This window comes from Betta splendens, chromosome 12, assembly GCF_900634795.4.
Source record: "Betta splendens chromosome 12, fBetSpl5.4, whole genome shotgun sequence".
NCBI lineage: Eukaryota > Metazoa > Chordata > Actinopteri > Anabantiformes > Osphronemidae > Betta > Betta splendens.
In genome coordinates, this window is record NC_040892.2 from 12,569,830 (window position 1) to 12,595,023 (window position 25,194).

The 25,194-nt window shown below is 45.1% G+C and overlaps 1 protein-coding gene across 8 annotated transcripts in view; it reads right to left on the bottom strand.

The window, feature by feature from the left end:
- The window catches only part of dcc (DCC netrin 1 receptor), a 147,533-nt gene that overhangs the window by 72,444 nt on the left and 49,895 nt on the right, over positions 1–25,194 (bottom strand). For all 8 annotated transcript variants that reach the window (XM_041073228.2, XM_041073227.2, XM_041073230.2 and 5 more), the window contains exons 5-7: positions 24,622–24,758; positions 7,628–7,782; positions 5,885–6,005 (exon numbers count right to left, since the gene is read on the bottom strand). In XM_041073228.2, coding sequence (XP_040929162.1) covers positions 5,885–6,005; positions 7,628–7,782; positions 24,622–24,758 — 413 coding nt within the window. The remainder of the gene's footprint in view (positions 1–5,884; positions 6,006–7,627; positions 7,783–24,621; positions 24,759–25,194) is intronic.

Sequence of the window (25,194 nt, forward strand, 5' to 3'; positions counted from 1 at the left end):
ATCACCATGGCAACAGACACAGACCCCCGCACTGCTCACCCCGTATCCAACTCTTACACTCGCACACACACACACACACACACACACACACACACACACACACACACACACACACACACACACACACACTTGTTGTTGAAAGTGGTGGTAGAAAACGTGTGTGTGTGTGTGTGTGTGTGTGTGTGTGTGTGTGTGTGTGTGTGTGTGTGTGTGTGTGTCTATAAAGAAAGAGAGGAGGCGGCAGTGTAAAAGCATTTCTCTGCGTATGAGAGATAAAGTGTGTGCACACGTGCGTGTGTGTGTATGTGTGTGCGTGTGTGTGTGATGGGTTTGCTAAGGTCAGACGCTCACTGTGGAATACAAATCTGTCATGGCTGACACACTTCCTCTCTCTCTCTCCACATAAGTCTCTCGCTCGTCCTGCCCTTTGCTTGACCCACCTGTCGCTTAGTCTCTTTTCTCTTCTTCCATATCTCTTCCTCCATCTATCCATCCACTCATTCATCCATCCACCCACTGGGTGGCTGATTTTTCCTCTTCATCCTCTTCACCTCTTCCCTGTTTCTCTTTCTGACTATCCCTCCATCTCTTCTGATGCGGTACGATTTCAGAAAACTAGCGCTCTCTTTACCTTTTTGCTTTAATCACAGGGCGTCAAATACTCACATTTAATCCAGTCCTTAGAGACTGAGAATTGTTTGCATTCCTAGAAGGATTCATCTTTAATTCTATTTAATGCGTGTTTTATATATATTTTCGGTTATTTTGTATATGGCAACTGTATTTCACTCAGTGTGGAAGTACTTTAGCTCTTGGTGACTGTTAAACACTGAGAAGCAAATAAAAGTGTGAGGTGTGTTGATATTGTGCAGACAACAGGAACCTGACAGAGACCACCTGTTAATTTGTCTGCTTATTAACACAGTCATTAGTGGGCGGGACACTCCGCTCAGGGAGCCAATGATGCCACTTTAAAACCCTCAGAACCAAAGTGCCTCTCGTGTCAAACCTGAGCCTTGGAGCTGCGTCCAGTCTAAGCTCCCACACTACGCACACATTTTTAGATTCAGTTCAACTTAAACATTCATTGTGGAGACATTGTAGTTCAGCTTTAATGGCATAAAAATGCCCACCTATTTGCTAATCACAGAATAAACTGCAGCTTAACTGCAGAACGTGGTGCCATAACTTTGTTTAAGCCAAAATGTTAAAATATAAGCTTTAAAATACTTTGACTGACACTTTCTCAAAAGTGGCTTTAGTAACAAGCGTTTCTTTTCTATTCCACATTAGAAACACAAAGCAGTAACAAGTAGAACTTTAAAGTCATTGTTTGGATAATTGCATCTATTCAACTGAACAAACAAATGCTGATGCTCAAAAGCAAGGACAGCTACACTGTCAAACTGTGCCACGTGCTCGGCAAATAAAAGACAGCGTATGCTATGGAGACATACTAAATGCAGACACAGACACAGCCCATACAATTGATTTCAGTCTTAATATACACATATACTGTATGTTCTGTTTTCAAAAATTGCCACTTGTTGATTTCATGTAAAGATTTTACCCTTTAATCAATCATTTTTCATTTGAAGGTAGTCAAATTTTACAGTGCTAGTAAAACAGGCAGTAAGGGCTTTTCCTAAAGTGACCCACACTTGGCTTGTGTTTATATTCCTCATAAAACATTATTTCTATAAAATCCATTTTTATTGAAGGAACGTGAACTTTGTCTAAACACTAAGCAAAAAGTGTGCGTGCGTGCGTGCTTAAAGAAAGAGAAGAGGTGACAGTGTAAAAGCATTTCTCTGCGTATGAGAAGTGTCCAGTGCACACTTGCGTGTGTGTGTGTGATGGGTTTCCTAAGGTGTGTTGGCCTTTTAACTGTCACGACTGTACTAGAGTAATTATGTGCACAGTCTGTCATGAGGTGATAAATTAGCTTTGACTGCCCAACAATCACTCACTCATCACATGATGATGTATAATGATGTAGTTAGTTCTACCCCTAATGTCCACTACTACGCTAAGTCCACTTGTACTTTTCTGTACTGCTCTAAGCTGCATGTAGATACATACACACTGTGTTGGAATTGAACTCCCTCTTTGTTGTCACGTTTTATAATTAGTCCGATCCTTTCCCAGACACACCAGTCCTAACACACCAGTTATTCACCTCGTCCATCATCACACAACCCTAACTCTAAACCCCAAAAATGGATTTCCAGTATTGCTGTTCACTCACTCACAAAAAGCTCATCCGAGTGTGATAGATTCTAAATGACCCAGCTAGGTGAATCAGGTTCAAAAAGATGTGGTTGTACTCCAACACACATTGCAGTGATGCATTTCCATCATCCGGGACCAATAGCATCGTATGGGACTTTAAACTAAGGAAGCTGCGATGGAGTTACTGTTTTAGACTGTTTGGGTTGTTGCCATGTCCTCAGTAAGGAGAGCTACTGCCCTTAAAGATGCTAAACGATGCCATCACCAAATTTGCATAAGTATCAATTTGCATATAAATCTAATGGACACTGTACGGCAGAGGAAGAGCGTCGTGGGAGAGACAAAAAATGAGTAAAAAAACACCCTGAATACGTTTAGTTCTTACATTAGCGGATTAGTGGATACAAGACAAAATGTGGACTTACAAAGTCAGTAGTCCAACAACTGTAGGCACAAAACAACAAGGGTAGGCTTAACATGGGTGCCTTCATTTAGAGGATAAATAAAGCTGCAATATCGTGTCTTAGTGATGTCTTCTCCTTTAAACTCCTGTCTGTGATCCTCCATCCGTCCACCATAAATCCATAAGCATTACTGCAGGCACTGTACTGTAATAACAAGTGTTAAGAGGACATGCTGGCTGGCTTTGGCTCCCTGGAACCACTGTCATACTAATGTTTTCTGCAGCTTTTCTCAGTGGAAAAGAATAACAATAAACCACAAAAACTAGCAGCCTGAAAAATACGTAAATGACACAAATGAAAAAAGAAAGCTGGTCCCAAAAAAAGGTGTTGTGATCATAGAAAAAGAATAAACAAAATAAAATTAAGTAACCAGGGGGGAGGGAACATGACCAAGGACAGAAAGAAACAAAAAGCAAGAGGTAAACCTGAGAAGAGGAGAAAGTGACTAAAAAGATACGAGGAGAGACAGAAAAAGCGACAGGGTTAAAAAAAAAAAAAGACCAGACAAAGGACAGGATGGAAAGAAAAATGAAAGTCGGAAGAACAATTAGTCACCAAACAAACAATATGAGAGGACCAGCACAAATAGATACACCAAATAGGCAGGAAGGACGAATGAGTCTCATGGCTGGAATTAGAAATAGGAGGTTTAAATCACGATCCGGCCTGAAGATCCAGACCAGGATTTAGCAGAGACTGCACTGCAGAGAATGAGAGGACTGAGAGGACTGTGAAACTGAGAACGTGTTTGGTGTTCAGAGAGGTCACATGTGTACATGTTAACACTCAGCTCCAGCCTAAACACAACCAATTAACTTCACTTCTGCATCTAACCTGCTTTTGCAAGTAAAAAAAAAAAACAGAATTGCAGCCAGATTACGTTATCTCCTAACAAAGGGAGTATTTTATTTATATGACATGTCAAAACAATAACACCGAACATATTACTGATACATAGTAGATACATAGTCTAATTATAACTTTTTTGCTCCCTCAACTAAAGCTCTAACGGTGAAAATGTTCTAAAGATTCCAGTCTAGCCAAATCCACCCCAAACACCTCTTTGCATCTCACTTGTTTAATAAGAAATGCATGAGAATATGTTCTGTCTCTGTGCTGATATGGTCCTACAGCTTCTAGGAACTTTCATTTCCCACATAAAGAAAAACCTTCTCTCAGCTTTTAAAAGCAAATATGTAGACGTCTAGATTGCATAGCTCCCCACAATAAGCCACGACTAGAACGTGATTCTAATGAGTTATGATGTGAGGCAATAGGTCACATTATAAATATACTGGTCGACTGAAGAGTTTGTCCAGTACGTGTGGTCATAGGGACATAATCTGAAGTGTGAGCGACAGTGTTTTTGTGTGTGTTGTATTTTATCTGGAGAGAAAAGGAATAAATTCATGAGCCGTGTGTGTTTGTGCGTGTGTGTAAGAGTCACTTGAGGGATCAAGAGGCCTGACATCGTCAAGAGTAACAAGGTGGTATGCTCACAATCATAGACAACATGCGCAGACCCACTGCGATTCTCATGGGAATGTTTGATTGGCCGCTGTGAGCCTGCTGGGATGCTCAGTTCCCGTGGTGATAGTAACCAAGCGATAACGCCAACCATCTGACCCTCTTAATGCTTCTGTGTGTGTGTGTGTGTGTGTGTGTGTGTGTGTGTGTGTGTGTGTGTGTGTGTGTTGCCATCTGTGCCGCTGGCTCAGGGGAGCAGCAACACACTGAACAATGATTAAAGCAGAAACAAAGAAAGGAAGGAAGGAACGGAGGCTACAGTAGGTAGGACTGTTCAGTACTACTGTACTTCAGTAAACTACTGTATAATACAGCCATTCACACAGTTAGTGTCACACTGGTCAAATGTTCATGTTTCTGTCAGTCTGGATTTAAAAACAGCAGCACTAATGTCCAGGTGTCAGGGTCTCTGGTACATCCATTTCTCCTGATCCCCACTTTTACCCACAGATGACCGCTGTTTACCAGCCCCAGGGTGCTTGACGTAGTAAAAACAAGTCGTCATATCCGACTCCGCTCTGAATAAAGCATTGAAACGAAAGTGACCTGCTGCTTGATTCATTAGGAAATAGTTTACTTCCTGCTCATCTTCAGTATCCTGCTGCATTTCCTCTCAGAGAGGGGAAGCCATTCTGCTGCCACAACAGCTGGGAGGCTTTTAATGTTAAGCTAATGATGTATGTGAGTTTGCGTTAAAAGGAAAGCAGCCTGTCTCTGATCATCCGTTGTATTGTTGCAGTAAACAAAGCTGTGAGCCCTTTTCTGTGAATCTGTGGCTTTTTGCAGCTGTCAACATTTTTTAGCAGGTCTGTCACATAAGGTGACTCCAATTGACAGTGATCTGGAACATGCCTCGGCTGTTTACATACATGCCAGATTCTCTCACCATTATCCCACTACATATTCAATATTTCTATAACAGGATTATCCAGGCTTCACATGCACACATTCACAGCCACAGTGATATGCGGGACAGTGTGAACAGAACTGTAGTCAATGCTCTGAATGCGTTTCTCACACACTATCCATTTAGCTGAAGATGTGCTGACTCACACGCTTTGCAGACTAGCTGAGCTCTTCACATCTTCATATTTGTGTGTGTGTGTCAGATGGCAGTACCTGCTGTCAGACCACATGAGTAACAGCATTCTACCATCAACACCCAACAACACAACAAACAAGGACGCAGCCACAGGCAGCTGGGTCCTTTATCATACTGTGATCTGGTTACTCAAAAGGGTCATTCATATATTATGTAAGTGTGTCGCTAATCAGCGCAACTCCAGTATTTGGTGGTGGTGTTTCTTTTAGAATACAGTAAGTGACACACAGCTGATGTTTACGTAAAATTTATAGTACTCCGACCCTGTTTCAAATTTGGAAATATACTCTATTAATAGATACAGGCATTATTATTACATCCGTGGTTTAACTCAAGCAAAAAGCAAAGAAAATTCAACACACAAGTGGAAACAAAGTGATGGAAGAGAAATTATAGCAAAATCACAAAAGGACCTGGACATTATGGCAAAAATTAATAACAGCTGCTTGTGATTATTGATAAGCAACATGTGTCACTCAGTGTGTGTGTGTGTGTGTGTGTGTGTGTGTGTGTGTGTGTGTGTGTGTGTGTGTGTGTGTGTGTGTGTATTCGCTCCTACCTGGTTCTCTGAGGAACAGCTGAGCCATTGCCTGTGAGCTGCCAGCTAAGTTTTCTGCGACGCACTGATAAAATCCTTCATCCGACTTCACCAAACCCAGAATCTGTAGGTTGCTACCGTCCTGTACAACAACAACAACACACACATACAATCATGTCACCAAAAACAATAAAATGTTTCATTTACAAAATTATACAGAGGAACATAATCATCAACACAATAACTGGCAAATTATTTTAACAATTTTATACTTCTTGCAAATATTTAACATCATTATTCTTTAGTCTTTTCATTTTAATGGTTTTATGCAAAGCAGATTTTTGCTCAAGGACACAACCTGGAAGAGTCAACTGCCAAAAGAACAGCAGTAATTGACAATCTTGCAATTAATACGTTAGATAAGCACCTAATCTTCATAAGGCAATTTAGCTCCTCTGTTTGATTTTGGATTTGTTTTTTATATACTGAACCCAAAAGTGAAGAGAGTATTTTATAATTGCTCAATACAATGTAAGCATCCTGCTGCCATTCTCTGGAAAAATAAACAAACAGCTTTTCTCCAGTAGGTTGGCCTTAGATTCTGACAGACAGAAAGAAGCATTAACCTCTGAACTAAGTAAATAGGCTACAGTGCTGTATGTACACACTCAGTCAGGGGCGTTTGTGATTCTGATTCAGATTATGCATGACTGACATGTTCTTTGACCAAAACAAACATGGGTTATACTTTGTATATGCTGTAACAGCTGATTCTAAACGATTAAAAAAACTGCATAGGAAAAGGAGCAACACTGTTACATTTGCATATGAATGAACAGGTGAAATGTAATATTAACATTATTAAAATAATTATATAATAATTAGCTATGCAGCTTATCCCTTATCGTTCATTAAAAGGCCCAGCCAGGTAGAGAGGAGTTACACTCCTGAGCTACCACTAAGCCTTTAATGCGAAACATCTGTGTCTGCACCTGAACTTCAGCTTAAGAGCGATCAGAAGAAATCTGCAAAGTAGAAAAGCCTAAATACTGAATGAAGTGAATAAAAGTGGTTTCTGTGTTTAAAAGAGAAACTGAGAGCAGGGGCATTATTACACCTTTAGACCACGAGTGGCATCAACCAACCACCACAACCAACAAACAAGAACGTGGCTTTAACCAGCTGAGTCCTCTGTCATAACTGTGATCTGGTTACTGAAAAATAAATTAGCAATTGTTTTGCGTCCTGATGGGTTCTACAATACCATCAGCCACTAATGCAGGGCGACATTCAGTGTGTGGCTTACAAGCTTAAGCAAAGTTTAACATATATCCTCATTAACTATATATTAGCAAAAGATAATAAGGGAATTTAAGGATTGTCTTTATTGTAACTGAACGAAAAGCTAAAGAGAATGACACAAAGACAGCTCAGCTTGACGAGTTCACAGTGTCAGTGATTTACTAAAACCCTGCACCAATAACGTTTTGATGAGTCTAACACACAATCAAACATTTTCACAGACGAGCCACTGGAGGAGAGATAATACAGGAGAGGGGGGCTGACATAGAAATGTCATTTTCTGTATCCACGCTAATAAAAAGAGGTCAGTGATTTTCATCTACAGCATGTGGACGTCATGTTACTAATAATCTAACATACTATAGTTACTACTGTACATATGCTCATAAGTTCATATTCACTATTCACATAGAATGTCTTATATCTGTAAGAGATTATTTTTGTTTCTTGTATTTATCTCACCACTATCTGGAAATAATCACTGGGGATGACTTCCTCTCCGTTCTTTATCCAGCGAACTGTTGGCGGTGGGTTTCCTGTCACTGCACACTCCAGCTCAATGTCAGTGGACTCGTAGGCGTACATGTTGGTTGGGTAGTTCAGGAACTGAGGGGGCACTGTGGGAGAACAGAAAACAAAACCATAACTAATCAGAACAAGAACATCCTGTGTTTGTTGCCAGGAGTCATTCAGCAGCTCGGTCCATTCCTGCAGGACTGTGCATTATGAGCTGCAGGAGCAAGTTTCCACAATTACCTTAATCACTTTCAGACCAATTACCACAGTAACAAGCTGAATCCCTAAATCAGTCTGTGGGTTATTGCTAAGTTTGTTACCTCTACCCAGATGCAACCTGCTATACAACGCCATCAATATATAAAAGCCCAAGATAGACTCACCTGCTAAGCCACATGTTTTTCTCCGGAAGCCAATACTGGCTATAACTATATAACTATGAAATGGTGGGCTACCAAATACTGTACAGCATGACTCAGATCTATTTGTAAATTACATTTAGTATACAGTTAAATACATGTCCTCACATTATAAAGTGAGAAAGTCAAACGATAATGTTGTAATAGTTGAGCATGTTAATATTACAGTATATACCGTATGTTAAATAAATATATTAACCTACTGACATGCTATTAAACATTTACATTTAATGTATCAAATGTAGCGAATATTAAAAGATGCTATATGAACATGGAGGTTCCTGTCAAATTAAAGTGTTGTTTCTGTTATGTGTGTGATGATGATACAGTGGTATACTGTAAAGTGTGGTGGGACCGCTGAGGCTGTTATTCTAAGTACAGTAAGTCTTTGTTTTACATTACTGCCTTTGGGTTCTCTGGTAGCAAACTGACAAATGGTTGGACCCAAAAGCAAACATGCTGGAAGCTGAGTGTGGTTCAGCGGGGAATACATTTTAATAAATAAGAAGCACAGGTCTAGGCTGGAACTGCAAAATGTAAAAATTATCAAGTATTAATTAACTAAAACAGGAAATTCTGCATGAGCACAAACTATAAACTACAGTCTGGCAAATACTGCAACACAAAATCACTGCATAGCAGGAACTGACAATTGAAACAAAACAAACCTTGTCTAATAAACTCAAAATCAATGCTCAATGCAGGAGCTGCAGTAACAAATTGAACCAAAAAACAAGCAAACCTACATTAACTGGAAAACACTAACAAGCACTGACTGCTACCTGCTGTGGCTGACGAACCAGAGGTCGGGGATCAGGAGAATAGCAGGACAAGGCACAAACGAATCAGGAATGGAGCCCCACAACAAGGTAAGGTAACAAACAAACAACTTAGGGAGGTTTAAACACATGACAAACAAATAAACGAGACAACAAAGTAGAAGCAGTCCAAACCAATACTGCTCCAGCTCTCTGGGCTACGTACTGGTATCTATTCCCATGGTTCCATTTGTCTGCTTTACCTGCATTTACTGCTACAACGTGTTTGAATCAAGGCAAATTGAGTCAGCAGGCATTTACTTTGCATTTACGAGCTCCATGTACAACCGAACGCTCGGAGCTCAGCTGAAACATGCTGCCAACTGCACTTTGTTCCCTCATGACTGTCGAACGCCACAACACCAGCCACGTAACATCATCATGAGCACCTCTTGCACCTTTTGCCATGGATGCAGTCATGTGACTTCCATTTGTCAGCATCTCTGTATTTGTGCTTAGTTATTTTACCCAATTCTGTCAATTCTGATTCAGTCTTATCAGGGCCAAATGTTTAAGATACTGGGAGGATTTAGACAGTTAAGCATCGATGTTACAGCAGGAATCTATAACATTTGTAATGAAATTGTCTGACAACTGTGAGAGTAACGATGTGGGACGGAAGGCATTCCGAGACTGAACAGGCACGAGGAGGGAGCCTGAACCATCTGACATAGCACTGAGCAGTGTGGTGACGCACAAACAGGCAAACACACATCCAGGACACACCTTCCTGAGCACAAATTAAGAATACATCAGTTTGTGAACTTATCTGAAAGAGGGTGAAGTCATTTGGCAAAGTATCAAATAGAGAAAGATGGAAAAGCTGAAAGTGCAAGAAAGAAAATAAAGCTAAGGCAAACAAGAAAATATACACGATAAGAGCAAGAAAACAAAAACAAAGATCAGCTAAGATGAAATCAAAACGTGTGTGTGAGTGTGCAGTAAGAAAGAGAACTGGGGGACAAGATTTGAAGGAGAGAAATAGAAAGAGAAACTATTATAAAAAGACAGGAAATGGAGAATATGTTAGTGGAGGAGGAGGGCTGTGTGTGTCTCTTATCGATGGATCATTATGTGGAGGTGTAACTTTATCACAGCAGTAATGCTCTAATTAAGAGCTAACGATTTCCTTTAATCTGCAGCAGCCGCACCAATGCAACGGCTCCACATGATACGCGGAAAACACAAACCAGTACATGTGTCCAGGAATTAGTGAGAGACACTGAACACCAGAGGACGTATCCAAACCCATCAGCAGCCGCTGCACATGAAACACGAGAAAAGAGTATTTAACGCATGTATCATGATCATATAGGAGGACTGCCTTCGCGTACCCGCCATATGTAGAAGAAGTCAACATTTATTTTTTATTAGAAGTATTCAAATTAAATTATGTGGTCACATACAAACAAATAAATGTGTTGTTATAATTATGAAAGGCCTACGTATAGTTTTTACCACCTGCAGTAAATAATGGAAGATAAACACTCAGCAGATCCTTCTCTCTGATTACTTACTATTCATAAGTTTCCCAGTGGTCTCATCTGGTAAGCACGTTGCTCTGACTCGACTAATTGTCTGTGGTAATACATAATAAATCAAACTATTTTAATAATTATCTTGATACAGTTTTTAAAATGATACTTTTGCATCTTGTTGTCTGTTTAAGTTGGAAGAGAGAAAAAAAGTTATTTGTAGCTGGTGGCGTGTTCTTCATTATAATGGACGGCGGCTGCTAACCAGCTGATTAGGCTTCTGTGTTTGGGGAATTCCCTGAGCATCCACTGATTGGATTTTCCCCCTGCAAACTTCCCAATGATTACCTGGTCATCTGAGGAGGCCTGCCTACAATAGTGTTTGTGGTGGATTCATTCTCTCCTGTTAATATGTTTCTATTTGGTGCTGCAAACGGATAAAACAGACCATTGATATGGAAATGTACCACAACAACTAGCTGACCTCCAGCAGACACAACAAGTCTGACTCCATCCTGCTCCTCTCACTCTGGAATTGTCACCGTGTTGACACCATGACTGGCATTAGCTTTAAAGCTTTCTGTGATATAATAATAAAAATGTCAATGCCATCAGATAAGACAAACACAGGTTCAAGACAATGGGGAAGAATGTGCTGTGTGTCAGTGTGCCTCACACACGCACACGCACACACACACACACATGATGCTGCCTTTTCTATAGCTACATAATAACTTCCACTCAGCATTCACATGGAAATCAGGTCCATCATTCATTTCAATGAACATCTGCTGCATGTGATGATAGCACCCGCTGAAGGACATTCACACTCACACACACACTTACACTTATACTCCTCCTCTCTTCATGTGGACACAATTTGGTAAGCAACCTCTCACTATTTGCACTTAATCACCAATTATCTGTCATTAATATTTACATGGACACTTTACTCACCACACACACACACACACACACACACACACACACACACACACACACACACACACACACACACACACACACACACACACAGAACAAGCTGTTTAAAATAGAGTGCAGTGCAACATTACCATTAGCCAAGTGTAGCAGCTGGCTGCTAGACACAGAATTGTCCAAAAATTACTAAATGAACATCAAACATTCACCTTCATGTGTCAGACTCAAGACATTTACTCTTTCACAATCAGAAAACAGGCATCAAAGGTCAAATCTTGAGACTGAGAGCTGAATATTTTTGTTCTTACATGCAAAACATTTCTGAAAGAGTGAGCAAACAACCAATGTGACTGGTAATCCAGCTGCCAGTAAACATGGCTATAACCTGGAAGCCACAATGTTGTAGCTCAGACATGGCTGGGGTAGATTGCTTATTAAGGGTTTCTTACTACTTGGTCCAATGCAGTTTCAACAATAAATTTACTGTGGTGTATTGTTTTCATGTTTTTTTCCAGTATTTAATAATTACATTTACTACTATCACCCCTGTTCTCTGACTGACGGTTCTCTGCTGCTTAGAGACAGAAATGAAGGATAGCTGTGCTTTTGGGGTATTCCCTCGTCTGTTGCAGCTCACAGCAGAAAATCCGACTTCCAGCTGGTTGCACTAGCAGCAGTTTAACAGACAGCTAAGCAAGCCAAAGTGGCGGGATGACACCGTGGACATTAACAATGTCTAATTAGCACAGCTGGCCTCTTGGTGTCCGTCAGCTATGACCCAAATCCTGTCAGATCAGTACAGCTGTGGGCCTGCTGAGAGCAGCAGCCGGACTGCGAAACCCGGGGCTGCCCTCACCTGTCCAGCTCTGCTGGAGCCGTCTGCCTGGACGAACAGGTGAAGCAGGCGTGAATGGAATTACTGTAGACATGCAAGCAAGAGGGATAAGGGGGATGATCGCAAACTGAGTTTAAACCAAGGGAGCGAAGCAGTGCAAAGTCAAAGGTCACGTCGCTGCTTTATGGTTCAGGTTTAGAAAAAAAGCACAAAAAAGAGGAATTGCAATTTCAGATGGAACCAGAATGACGTGCTCACATCGACTCTAGGTGAATTACACAGATGGCAGGAATGAAGGTGACACCTGAGAATGAAACAGGTAGAAATTTGGTTTGGACTTGGAAAAGGCAAAAATTGTCACAGCCTGCAAAATTCATCCACACCATCAAATCAATAAACACTGACAAAAGAAATGAATAGAGGGTGAATATAAACAGATGTGCCAATAATACTGCCTCCTATTTTTCAAATCATGTGGCAGGTCTTTGCAGCACAAGCAGACGAGGACCATGTTAACCCCGCCGCCCCAAAGGTCTCACATGATGACAGTAAACATTGAGCAGGTTAGTCCTGCTGGCGTCACGTCACTGAAAAGTCATGTTAAGTCCTTTTCCTGTTTCCTGTTCCGTGACTTGATTGAGTTCAAATCCTGGATTACAGAGCTTACGAGACAAAGGACAGGTCAGCTTGATTTGATTCGTCTGTGGGGTCAACTCAGCGGGTGTATTAAAACCTGCGATCAGGCAGAAAGAAATGAGCAGCAGCAGCTGCCACACACTGAACAGGCTGAGACGGATTACATAGTCTGACATACAGTACGTGACCAAAAGCCTGGTGGTGCTTTAATCTGTAACCCCTGGCAGTTCATAAGGAAATGCTCATTAATTGAGGATGAAGAAAGACTGATTGGAACGCAGGAGGAGGATAGAAGAAAAATAAGGAACATTTGAATTAATCATTTGTAAATTGACAGCGGCATTGGATTAAGTATATTCAGTTTGTCGTTACTAGTTATGTTTGGTAAACAGGAATTAGTAACAAGGTGAGACTGGAAATACACATTTGCATGCTCTGAACTGATTAAACTTATCCCTGTTTTTGTTGTCTGTGGAACAGGTGTGTGCTCTGCTTTCACTGTCAGGCTATCTACAGGCCTGCTGAGACCGTTAATGTATGAGTAGTAGTAGTAGTTTGTGCTTCAGCTGGGATTTGTGAACCCAGTAGAAAACAGCTGTTGTATGTGCAAAATACTGTCCTGCTACTGTCACGATCTGGGTTTGGTGTCTAGTTGTTTCCGGTTTTATTTTGGTAATCTCCCGGTCTCTGTTTTTGGTTTGAGCTTTACTTCCGGTTTTTGTTCTTCTCACAGCTGTTCCCTGTTAGTACCGGTCCGCATTATCCACACCTGCACTTCATCGGCTATTAGTTCACTTTGTATTTAACCACCACCTTTGTCCTCGGTTCCCCGCCAGATCGTCGTTTGTGTTTCCTCGCTCTAGTGTTTGTATGTTACCGTTGTGACCTGAGGTTTGGATTAAATATTAGTTTGACCGCATCGCCTTGTCTATCGTCTCATCGCTGTGCATGTGGGTCCGTTCATTGCCGTTCGCTGACAGAACGATCTGGCCAGACTTGGACCCAGCCAGCGCCCAGCCTTCACCCCGGTCAGCCGCCGCCGTCTCTTCTTTTTTTCCCCTCTCTGTTTGGCTCCGTGTACAAGTCGCTCACCGGAGCAATGGATTTCGTTTTCCTAAGTCTACCGGAGGACATCCGTGGCGATCTCCAGGGCTTAGCCAGGAAATATGCAGAAGCACCCAGCCCCCAGGTTCGGCTCTCCGTGGTAGAACTAGCCATCGAGATACTGGAGGACGAATACTGGTGGCGTGAGTACCCCGGGGTGCAAGCGTATTTCGAGGGGCTCCGACTAACGCGGAGGGACTTGACACGCGCTCTGCGCGTATCGCCTGGCCGCGCCTCCGTCGCCGCTCCGACGGTTCCCGTTCCTGTCGCCGCTCCGACGGTTCCCGTTCCTGACGCCGCTCCGGCGGTTCTCGTTCCTGACGCCGCTCCGGCGGTTTCCGTTCCTGTCGCCGCGCCGGCGGTTCCCGTTCCTGTCGCCGCGCCGGCGGTTCCCGTTCCTGTCGCCGCGCCTGCGGCTACAACCCAAGCTCTAGACGCCGCCGGTTTGGTTCGCCACACGGACCCCACTACAGAGACCCAGCCCCTGCCGCTCTCAGCGCCTCAGGCGACGGTCAGCCGCAGGCGCCCCAGACGACGTCGGCGAGGGCACGGGTCTGAGGTTCAGGGCCCAGAGACCTCGGTCGCAGTGCCCGAGCAGCTCTCCTCTACCGCGGGGGTTCCCCTCGGCTCTCCCTCTGACTGTGTTGTGTCGATTGCAGGCATCCCCGCTAGCGTCACTCAACGTATCCACCTCCACTGTTCTCCTCCGGTTACGTTCCTCTTTGCCCACCTCCTGAACACCGCCGATTCGGCAGCAGACCAGGGCACGAGAGAACAACTGTTCGAGGAAGCAGCCGCTCTCGTCCTGAGGGAACCTGTCCTGCGAGAGGTCCTGCAACTCCCGGGCCTGCAGCCAGCAGCCGCTTCATGTCCCACCTCTCAGTCAGGTCAGTCAAGCCACGCTCAGTCTCCAGCCCTAGTGCAGCCATGTCCTGTTCAGACTCCAGTCGTAGTTCAGTCGCCCCTCGTTCAGGTTCCAGCTCAGCCTTGCCATGCTCAGGTCTCCGCCCAGTCACGTTCTGTTCAGTCTCCAGTCCAGCCGCGCGCTGTTCAGTCTCCAGTCCAGCCGCGCGCTGTTCAGTCTCCAGTCCAGCCGCGCGCTGTTCAGTCTCCAGTCCAGCCGCGCGCTGTTCAGTCTCCCGGCCAGCCGCGCGCTGTTCAGTCTCCCGGCCAGCCGCGCGCTGTTCAGTCTCCCGGCCAGCCGCGCGCTGTTCAGTCTCCCGGCCAGCCGCGCGCTGTTCAGTCTCCCGGCCAGCCGCGCGCTGTTCAGTCTCCAGGCCAGCCGAGCCCAGTCCAGTCTCCAGTCCAGTCGAGCCCAGTCCAGTCTCCAGTCCAGTCGAGCCCAGTCCAGTCTCCAGTCCAGTCGAGCCCAGTCCAGTCTCCAGTCCAGTCGAGCCCAGTCCAGTCTCCAGTCCAGTCGAGCCCAGTCCAGTCTCCAGTCCAGTCGAGCCCAGTTCAGTCTCCAGTCCAGTCGAGCCCAGTTCAGTCTCCAGTCCAGTCGAGCCCAGTCCAGTCGAGCCCAGTCCAGTCGAGCCCAGTCCAGTCGAGCCCAGTCCAGTCGAGCCCAGTTCAGTCGAGCCCAGTTCAGTCGAGCCCAGTTCAGTCGAGCCCAGTTCAGTCGAGTCCTGTTCCGGCCCCAGTTCAGTCGAGTCCTGTTCCGGCCCCAGTTCAGTCGAGTCCTGTTCCGGCCCCAGGTCAGTCGAGTCACGTTCCTGTTCCGGCCCCAGTTCAGTCGAGTCACGTTCCTGTTCCGGCCCCAGTTCAGTCGAGTCACGTTCCTGTTCCGGCCCCAGTACAGTCGAGTCACGTTCCTGTCCAGGTTCCAGTACAGTCCAGTCACGTTCCTGTCCCAGTTCAGTTCAGTCACGCGCAGGTCGTGTCCCAACCAGGGGGCACCACCTGTCGTACAGGTGCTATGCACACCCGATCAGGCCCGACGTCTGCTCCGTCGAGCTTGGCAGCGGCAAGTAGCCATGCCAGCTCCAGAGTAGATGCCGTTCCAGTTCCTGTCGGCCATGTCACGGCCGTTCCTGTCGGCCATGTTGAGGCCGTTCTAGTTCCTGTTCCTGTCCCTGTCGGCCAAGTAGATGCCGTTCCTGTCGGCCAAGTAGATGCCGTTCCTGTCGGCCAAGTAGATGCCGTTCCTGTCGGCCAAGTAGATGCCGTTCCTGTCGGCCAAGTAGATGCCGTTCCTGTCGGCCAAGTAGATGCCGTTCCTGTCGGCCAAGTAGATGCCGTTCCTGTCGGCCAAGTAGATGCCGTTCCTGTCGGCCAAGTAGATGCCGTTCCTGTCGGCCAAGTAGATGCCGTTCCTGTCGGCCAAGTAGATGCCGTTCCTGTCGGCCAAGTAGATGCCGTTCCTGTCGGCCAAGTAGATGCCGTTCCTGTCGGCCAAGTAGATGCCGTTCCTGTCGGCCAAGTAGATGCCGTTCCTGTCGGCCAAGTAGATGCCGTTCCTGTCGGCCAAGTAGATGCCGTTCCTGTCGGCCAAGTAGACGCCGTTCCTGTCGGCCAAGTAGACGCCGTTCCTGTCGGCCAAGTAGACGCCGTTCCTGTCCTTGTCGGCCAAGTAGACGCCGTTCCTGTCCTTGTCGGCCAAGTAGACGCCGTTCCTGTCCTTGTCGGCCAAGTAGACGCCGTTCCTGTCCCTGTCGGCCAAGTAGACGCCGTTCTTGTCCCTGTCGGCCATGTTGCGGCCGTTCCAGTTCCTGTCCCAGTCCCTGTCGGCCATGTTGCGGCCGTTCCAGTTCCTGTCCCAGTCCCTGTCGGCCATGTTGCGGCCGTTCCAGTTCCTGTCACCCTCGGAGCCGCAGCTCCTGCGCACCTCCAGGAGGAGGTGGCGCCAGCTGCACTCTCTGCGCACCTCCAGGAGGAGGTGGCGCAGTGCACTCTCTGCGCACCTCCAGGAGGAGGTGGCGCCAGCTGCACTCTCTGCGCACCTCCAGGAGGAGGTGGCGCCAGCTGCACTCTCTGCGCACCTCCAGGAGGAGGTGGCGCCAGCTGCACTCTCTGCGCACCTCCAGGAGGAGGTGGCGCCAGCTGCACTCTCTGCGCACCTCCAGGAGGAGGTCGCGCCAGCGGCACTCTCTGCGCACCTCCAGGAGGAGGCCGCGCCTGCTGCAGTCCCTGCGCACCTCCAGGAGGAGGCCGCGCCTGCTGCAGTCCCTGCGCACCTCCAGGAGGAGGCCGCGCCTGCTGCAGTCCCTGCGCACCTCCAGGAGGAGGTCGCGCCTGCTGCAGTTCCCGCGCACCTCCAGGAGGGGGTCGCGCCCGTCGCAGTTCCGGCGGACCTCCAGGAGGGGGTCGCGCCCGTCGCAGTCCCGGCGGACCTCCAGGAGGGGGTCGCGCCCGTCGCAGTCCCGGCGGACCTCCAGGAGGGGGTCGCGCCCGTCGCAGTCCCCGGACCTCCAAGGAGGGTCTCGCCCTTCTCATTCCCGGCGGACCTCCAGGAGGGGGTCGCTCCCTTCTCCTCCCGGCCCTCCATTCGCGCCCGTCGCAGTCCCGGCGGACCTCCAGTTACGCGCCCCGTCGCAGTCCCGGCGGACCTCCAGGAGGGGGTCGCGCCCGTCATAGTTCCTGCCCTCCTCCAGGAGGGTGTTGTTCCTGGCGGCCCGGCCGCACCTGCATCGGTTCCTGGCGGCCCGGCCGCACCTGCATCGGTTCCTGGCGGCCCGGCCGCACCTGCATCGGTTCCTGGCGGCCCGGCCGCACCTGCATCGGTTCCTGGCGGCCCGGCCGCACCTGCATCGGTTCCTGGCGGCCCGGCCGCACCTGCATCGGTTCCTGGCGGCCCGGCCGCACCTGCATCGGTTCCTGGCGGCCCGGCCGCACCTGCATCGGTTCCTGGCGGCCCGGCCGCACCTGCATCGGTTCCTGGCGGCCCGGCCGCACCTGCATCGGTTCCTGGCGGCTCGGCCCCGGCCGCACCTGCATCGGTTCCTGGCGGCTCGGCCCCGGCCGCACCTGCATCGGTTCCTGGCGGCTCGGCCCCGGCCGCACCTGCATCGGTTCCTGGCGGCTCGGCCCCGGCCGCACCTGCATCGGTTCCTGGCGGCTCGGCTCCGGCCGCACCTGCATCGGTTCCTGGCGGCTCGGCTCCGGCCGCACCTGCATCGGTTCCTGCCTCGTCTCTGGCTCCGCCGCCGGTCGGGTGGCCTCGCCCTCGGTACCTCCCGCTGCTTGGATGGCGCTGCCTCCTGCGGCGCCGTCCGCCTCGACTCCTCAACCGCCTGGATCAGCGTCCGCCAGGAGGACATCGCCGTTCGGGGGGATCCCCGTGGACGCTGGCCCAGCCCAAGGGCACTGGGTGGGGTTCCCTGCCTCAGCGGCGGCTGGGCAGGCTCACGCCGCGTCTCCACCCGCCTTAAGAAGGAGCAGCGGGACTTTTCTGTTATTCATGCACCCTGGACATCTCCCATGGACTCTGTTCTTGGTTCACGGACATTCGTGTTGTCTTCTTGATTTTGGGACTCGGTCTTGTTTTGTTTTTCTGTTGGGTCCTCTGGGTTGTCGTGTTTGGGCGTGAGTTTTGGTTTTGATGGGGGTTCCCGTTTTTCCCTCCCCCAGTCCGCCCTCCGCCCGCCCTGTCGGTGTTCTGTGCGGGTTGTTTTTGGTTCTGTCCCTCCGCCGGTCCTCCCTCCGCCCGCCCTGCTCGGGTTTGTTGTTTTTTGTTTGGTCGTCTGGCATCCGCCCTTGGGGGGGGGGGTACTGTCACGATCTGGGTTTGGTGTCTAGTTGTTTCCGGTTTTATTTTGGTAATCTCCCGGTCTCTGTTTTTGGTTTGAGCTTTACTTCCGGTTTTTGTTCTTCTCACAGCTGTTCCCTGTTAGTACCGGTCCGCATTATCCACACCTGCACTTCATCGGCTATTAGTTCACTTTGTATTTAACCACCACCTTTGTCCTCGGTTCCCCGCCAGATCGTCGTTTGTGTTTCCTCGCTCTAGTGTTTGTATGTTACCGTTGTGACCTGAGGTTTGGATTAAATATTAGTTTGACCGCATCGCCTTGTCTATCGTCTCATCGCTGTGCATGTGGGTCCGTTCATTGCCGTTCGCTGACAGCTACAACATGAATCTGTTGAAAGTGTTGCTTTGTCAATGTGCAAATAGTGAACTGAAAGACCTGTTGAAATCCGATGACAAGTTTCTTAGGTTTCTTGATTCAGAGACAAGGAATCTGACTCAGGACGTGGCAGATGCCTCTGGATGCCAAGATTATCCGTTAATGTGTCATAGAAGCTTGTCCAACAACAGTCTGAACAGCAGCCAAGAAATCACTTTTCGTGGCCATCTTATCTGTTGTTTTCTCAGTGTTTAAAGTGCTTGTCAGCTTGTCTGGTCCCCAGTGCTGTAATATTAAATGTAATCAGCCTTTTTTATAAATCATTAAAAATCATAACTATCAAAAGCATGCAAAATAGATTCCTCCTAATGACAATGTCACTTCCTGTCTCATGTCAAGTTATGTGTACAAAGGATGGTTTATTATTAAATGTGGACCTTAAACACTAAGCAGTTAATAACACTATGTCCTCCTGGCACTTGTGGATTCAAATACAGTGTAGGCTAAACACATCCAGCTACAACCATTAGTTTTGCTATTCATTACTTTAAATACATTAATATGTATTTTTATTTATCCATTTTCTAATTTCCTTGATGGTTATTTACATTAACGGGGGTTATTTTTTTATTATTTCCTGCTCAATGTGTTTTTATCTCTTCTCAAAATATCTGAGTGAGAGGTTTTAATAATTCTGACTGAGAGAAAATTAGTCCTGGTCTAGACTAATAAAGATATTATTAATATCCCATAACCTATACTGTAGGATTTGGTTAGTGGCTCAGCGGGGGAGTTTGGCTGCTTGCTAAATGTTTTCTAAAAACCCCCACAGTAATTCACAGAGCCTGTAATTAATCAGAAGGGGGGCCCCACAAGCTCCAACAAGGAGTGTGTGTGTGTGTGTGTGTGTGTGTGTGTGTGTGTGTGTGTGTGTGTGTGTGTGTGTGTGTGTGTGTGTGTGTGTGTGTGTGTGTGTGTAGTGCCTTCTGAGAGAGCGAGATGATCACTGAACCAATCTGGGTTTTACTGCTATGAATTAGTGTGTGATCAAGTGCAGTAAAAATTCAGCTCCATTAGCAATGTTTCAAATACCAGAGCACGAAATATACGTTGTTTTATGTTTTCTGCCACAAGAGACTAAAACTGTTAACTGTTAAAAACAGTAATAAAGCCTCCCATGAACTGCTGATCATTCTACACTACAGGATATCTCTTGTGTTGCACCAAGCATTTGTAAAGTCGCTCCTCCTCATATTCACCCCCATCCCCTTTGTCAGATCTTTGAACTACCCTAAAAGAGGTTTCTAGCTTAATATGAGTGTAATACTGTAACATTTTAGAATTTAAGAATTCAACACTGGAGGACACTTGGGATGAACTGAACAGAGAACAAAGGAAAGTTTATACTAGTATGTTAAGATATGTTAAAAACAGATGCTTTTGCTGGAGGGATTAGAGTTTCTTGAACAGCAGTTGCGGAGGTTCAACATACTTTCATGTTGAGCTACAGTAGTCTCACTGCCATAAACGCTAAACCATCACAGACAGCAGGTCATGGCAGCTAATGCTTTGATACGCTGACACTTTGAGATGTTGCAGGTTGAAAAGGCGTCGATAGGTTTAATAATGGCAATACTCAAGTAGCTGTATTGGTTTGAGTCCAGTACAGGCTTCACCAGCTCAGTAACAGGGCTGCAATGCTACACTATAAAAACACTATATCCAGCATCCTGTGCTAATATCAGCAGTGAGTATGACTGATAGCTGCAGGGTCTGTTTGTCACTTCTTTCATTAAGCTGCTAACAGGAAGCAGCTAACGAGCCAGGCTGCAATCATTATTATGGAAAACAACACACACATTCGTTATCCTAATCCTCTAATCATGGGCGCTGCCCTGTGGAGTCAGATCATATGCATCTCCATATATCACCATGATGCGTATATTTATCAGCTTCTAACTGCATCCATTTGGAAAAACTAAGCGTAATGGGGCATATTAGCAAAACATATTTCTTCTTTATTAGTTTAATATAAATGCAAGAAAGAGACTAGAGGACCCAAATAGTCACATGGCCAGCCAACTTTTCCATTAGGATCATTTTTTATTTTACCTTTAGTGCTTTTATGGAATTTTATGTTTAGTACTAAAATGTTGCTCAACCTTTGCTCTAAGAAATGGAAAATATTTAAGACATTAACATTAACAGTGAGATTTATTTGCAAAATCCTTTGAACTACTGAGAAAATAAAAACAAGTTTATGAACAAATAAGATATTAGTAAAACCATTAAATGTAAGTATAGAAGGAATTCTAGGTATATACAAAATGCCCACTGCAACTTTAGACACTCACTTTGTTACTTAAATGAAGTTAATATAGTTTATTTTTCAGAACTGATCTCACACTGCATGGTCGATTCCAATCTGGCAGCGTCATGCAGTAAATTAGCTTTTTAAACACTCACTTAGTTCACTCTTTTCTATTTTTGCACAAACTGTGCAAAGTGATGTGTTTAATTGATAGTAGCTGACTAAATAGGAAGGAACTGGGAATTGTTGATAAAAGCTAAAACTATCTGTGCTAAAACCAGCCAGTTGATGATAGCTAGAGTAAGTGTCTTGAACATTTTATCCAGTTTTCGGTATCTTATTCCTGCAAAAAGCCTTCAAGCATGCAGCGAACGAGTGGGAATGTAGCATGTACACAATTCAGCTAGAACGTATTTTAGGTTTGAGGAAGGAAGATAACAGGTAAACAGATGGAGGGATGAAGAAAAGAATTCTCAGAGCCGCAGGCTTGTCGTGATAAGAAAACCCTCAGTTTAAATCCACATCTACTGCTCTAAAATCTTTTATCAATGAAGTGACAGAAAAAGCAGATTCAAATACACAAGAATGCATTTATCATAACCGCTGAAATTACTCAGATTATTCTGATCCTGTTGTGTCTTTACAATGTAATTTATTCCTTTCTTCTCTTTCTTCTTGAGTTTGTATGATGTAACGTTTAATAATTATTTGATATAATATTTGGACGCGGAGCATGTTCTCCTTAACAAGTACTGTTGCAAATACAGTATGTCTGTGTTGGATCGTGTTCATGCAAGGGATTTTTTTCCAGACAATAAAATTCAATAAGCAGTTAAGTTGGGTCAACATGTAAATCAAACCCATGTTCATCCTTATATTTAAAATTTATAACTTATTAATTTATAATCACAGTCAACATCATTAGGTGATGCAACAATAATAGAGAACGAAGCAAAAAAAGTAGCAACTAGTCGATTCTTTTAAGAAAACAGGTGTGTAAATAATATTTAAAGCATAAACGTTAACCACTGTTGGATGCAAGTTTTAGTTTAGGATCACAATAGTATGGAAGGACTTGTATAATTGCTTTCATTCAGGCCCATGACCTGACACGATAAGAAAAAGGATGGCGTTCATACTAGAATTGCAACAAATAACTGTACAATTCATTAAGAACTTTAAATCTACGTTGTGATATTTTGCATTTTAAGCAACTACACAGTAATGTACTGCACCAGGTTTTTAGGTTCCAAATGGTTTTGCAAACCATGGCAATGTCAGAGCAGAATCAATTCTTTATGATCACATTCCAGATATAACTAACTGAAGATTGGGGCTGCTCCTGTTTACTACAAATATAACATGCAATGACTGCTGAGAGCAGAGTGTAAACAGAATACCAACACGATGTGAACACAGAGACAGTGAGAGATTGCTGAGACAAAGACATTAAAGGACGGCAGCAAGCGGAGAGGCCCAGCTGGAAAGAGACTAAAGACACCCGAAGGTTAATTTGCAGACTTTCTCCTGAGAGAAGAACAAACAACAGCTGCTTCTGTTTGTATGAGTTCAAGTCTCTGCTCACAGAAAAATCTGTCTCTGTCTCATTAAAGGTGCAATCTATAATCCAACAGTACAGAAAAAAAACAAATGGATGCAGTTTGCTGATGAAAGTCTATTCATTCAAAATCATCTACAGTCCATAAACTAAAGAGATTAATAAAAAACGTCCTATAATTTTCATAGAAATGCATATATTAATCAGAACCAAATCAATGTGTGAAGCCAAAAGTCTGAAACAGATTTTCTTCGTGATAATGTAACAAAACAAAATCCCTTTCCACAGGATTTTTGTTTCAGCCAGCAATACAAACCAATGCTCATCCTGCAAGTGTATTACTAAAGACCTGAATAGGCTTAATGATCCTTAGAAAAGTCTTACTGGTTTATGGTTGAGCCCATACAGTGAGATCCAGACGTTTTTCTGTTTCTTTTTTAAATGAGGCCAGTCGACCACCCCACCCACTGTGAACCCATATAAACCTCAGAAGGTACACATACCTTCCATCACATACCACACTGCCATATTGTAGCATGAATGCCACTGCTACAGAAAATATGTTACTGTGGCAACACTGCACATTCATACAGTCCCGTATGTCAAACCTTTAGATGCTAAGGAATAACAAAGTGATGTTGGGAAAGTGATAGCGGACACCTGACTCCTTACCAATGAGATCCAACTCAAACAAAAATCTAGTCCACTGCTGTAAAAACAACTACACCCAACACTATACGAGCATCAGAGCTTTGCCGTTGTTAGAACGAACATCTAATCAGCCTTGTCCAAAAACCATTTGCTCTTACCGAATTAGCTCCAGTCGAGGTCATGAGCATACAGCACACTATAGTAAAATGTCAAAAGAGGAGCTGAGGGGAGGCGTTTATTATCTTTGCTTTACAGTCCTGCTAAATTATCATTCTACTGCCATAGCCCACCAACAGATATTTCTACAAACTCCTTTCACACATGGGTTGAAAAGCATGGCATGAAAATAAGAATGTAAAACAATATTAGGGCAGCATCAGGGACAAGAAACCTAACCCAGGTGATCTCACTTATACACCTCTACAGTTAAGGTAACATACTCTACATTTTACACTTACCATATCCTGTTTGTTGTTATCTAAATGCAATAAGAGCACAGCAAAAATATATTTCACGGTGTTTGCTTTGACCCACAGCAGCAATCAGCTGTTGTGCAGGTGTTGGAATTCACTTGAATACATGAGCCGCTTCAGTGTGGTTCCACCAGCAGCTGAGGAGCCGCCAGACAATAAATACAAACATATTTTATTTATCTAAACCTCCCCAAGAAAGCAGACCGCTGTGATTTTATATTTCATGCCTGCATTTGATTCTGCATGTGATGTCCTGTCCCTGGGAGTGTCTGCAGACAGGCTTGCTGTCGACGGAAGCATGTGGACCATTTTTTATTCCATTTTATTTATTTTTATTGTTCTGGGGCTGTCAGACTGTTAACAGCTTTCAGTCAGAAACATTTTTTTTATTCCATCCCTTGGGAGGTTTAAGGACTGACACATTCTTTTATTTCCTGCACACTAAGAACTGAAGGTGTGTGTGCAGGTGTTCCGGCGTCACCCGTGTGAGGACCTGTGTGAGATTTGTTAGCGGTACTGTAGGTTGGTAGTGTTTTAGGATTTACCTTTGTAGTATGTAGAGTGCAGTATATGTGGGAGCTTCCCCCATTATCATCTTTTCACAACATTCACTGGAACAATAGCAAAAATGCTTAAACTAAAAAGCTGTTTTACTCACCCAGTACACCCAGCTCTGTGTGTGCAGTGATGTTGTGGTTCTTATTGGCAGCTGTACAGCTGTAACTGCCTGAGTCATCGTCAGTGACACTCCTGATGATCAGATTACTGCCCGCCAGCAAAGAGTACTTCTTATTCCTACAGAAAAAAAGAGTTAGATGTTTGGATTACGTTTGGTATACAAATAAGTGACTGATATTCATTTTCTGAATATTTTTCCACTATATATCAAATCTGTGATAGAGTAGCGACCTCCTCAGGGTGTACGCTACCTCTCACCAATTTGGCAACCTAGGCAAGATTTCAGGTGGCACCCTGTTATATCGTAGTAAATTTTACTGCTAGTGTATACTCATAAGAACCGTAATAGCTTTGTATTGGACAATTGAACCAATCATGTGCACGTCAATCAAAACAACACGAAAACATTATGAACAGCAGTGTCAAAACTATCATATATTGGCTCTGCAATATCGGAGATCGTACAGAGACCAAAATTATCGTATAAAAATGATAATTTGGCTATACTGCCAATGCCACCGGTCGTCCCTGGCCTCACTCCTGTGCTTTTTAA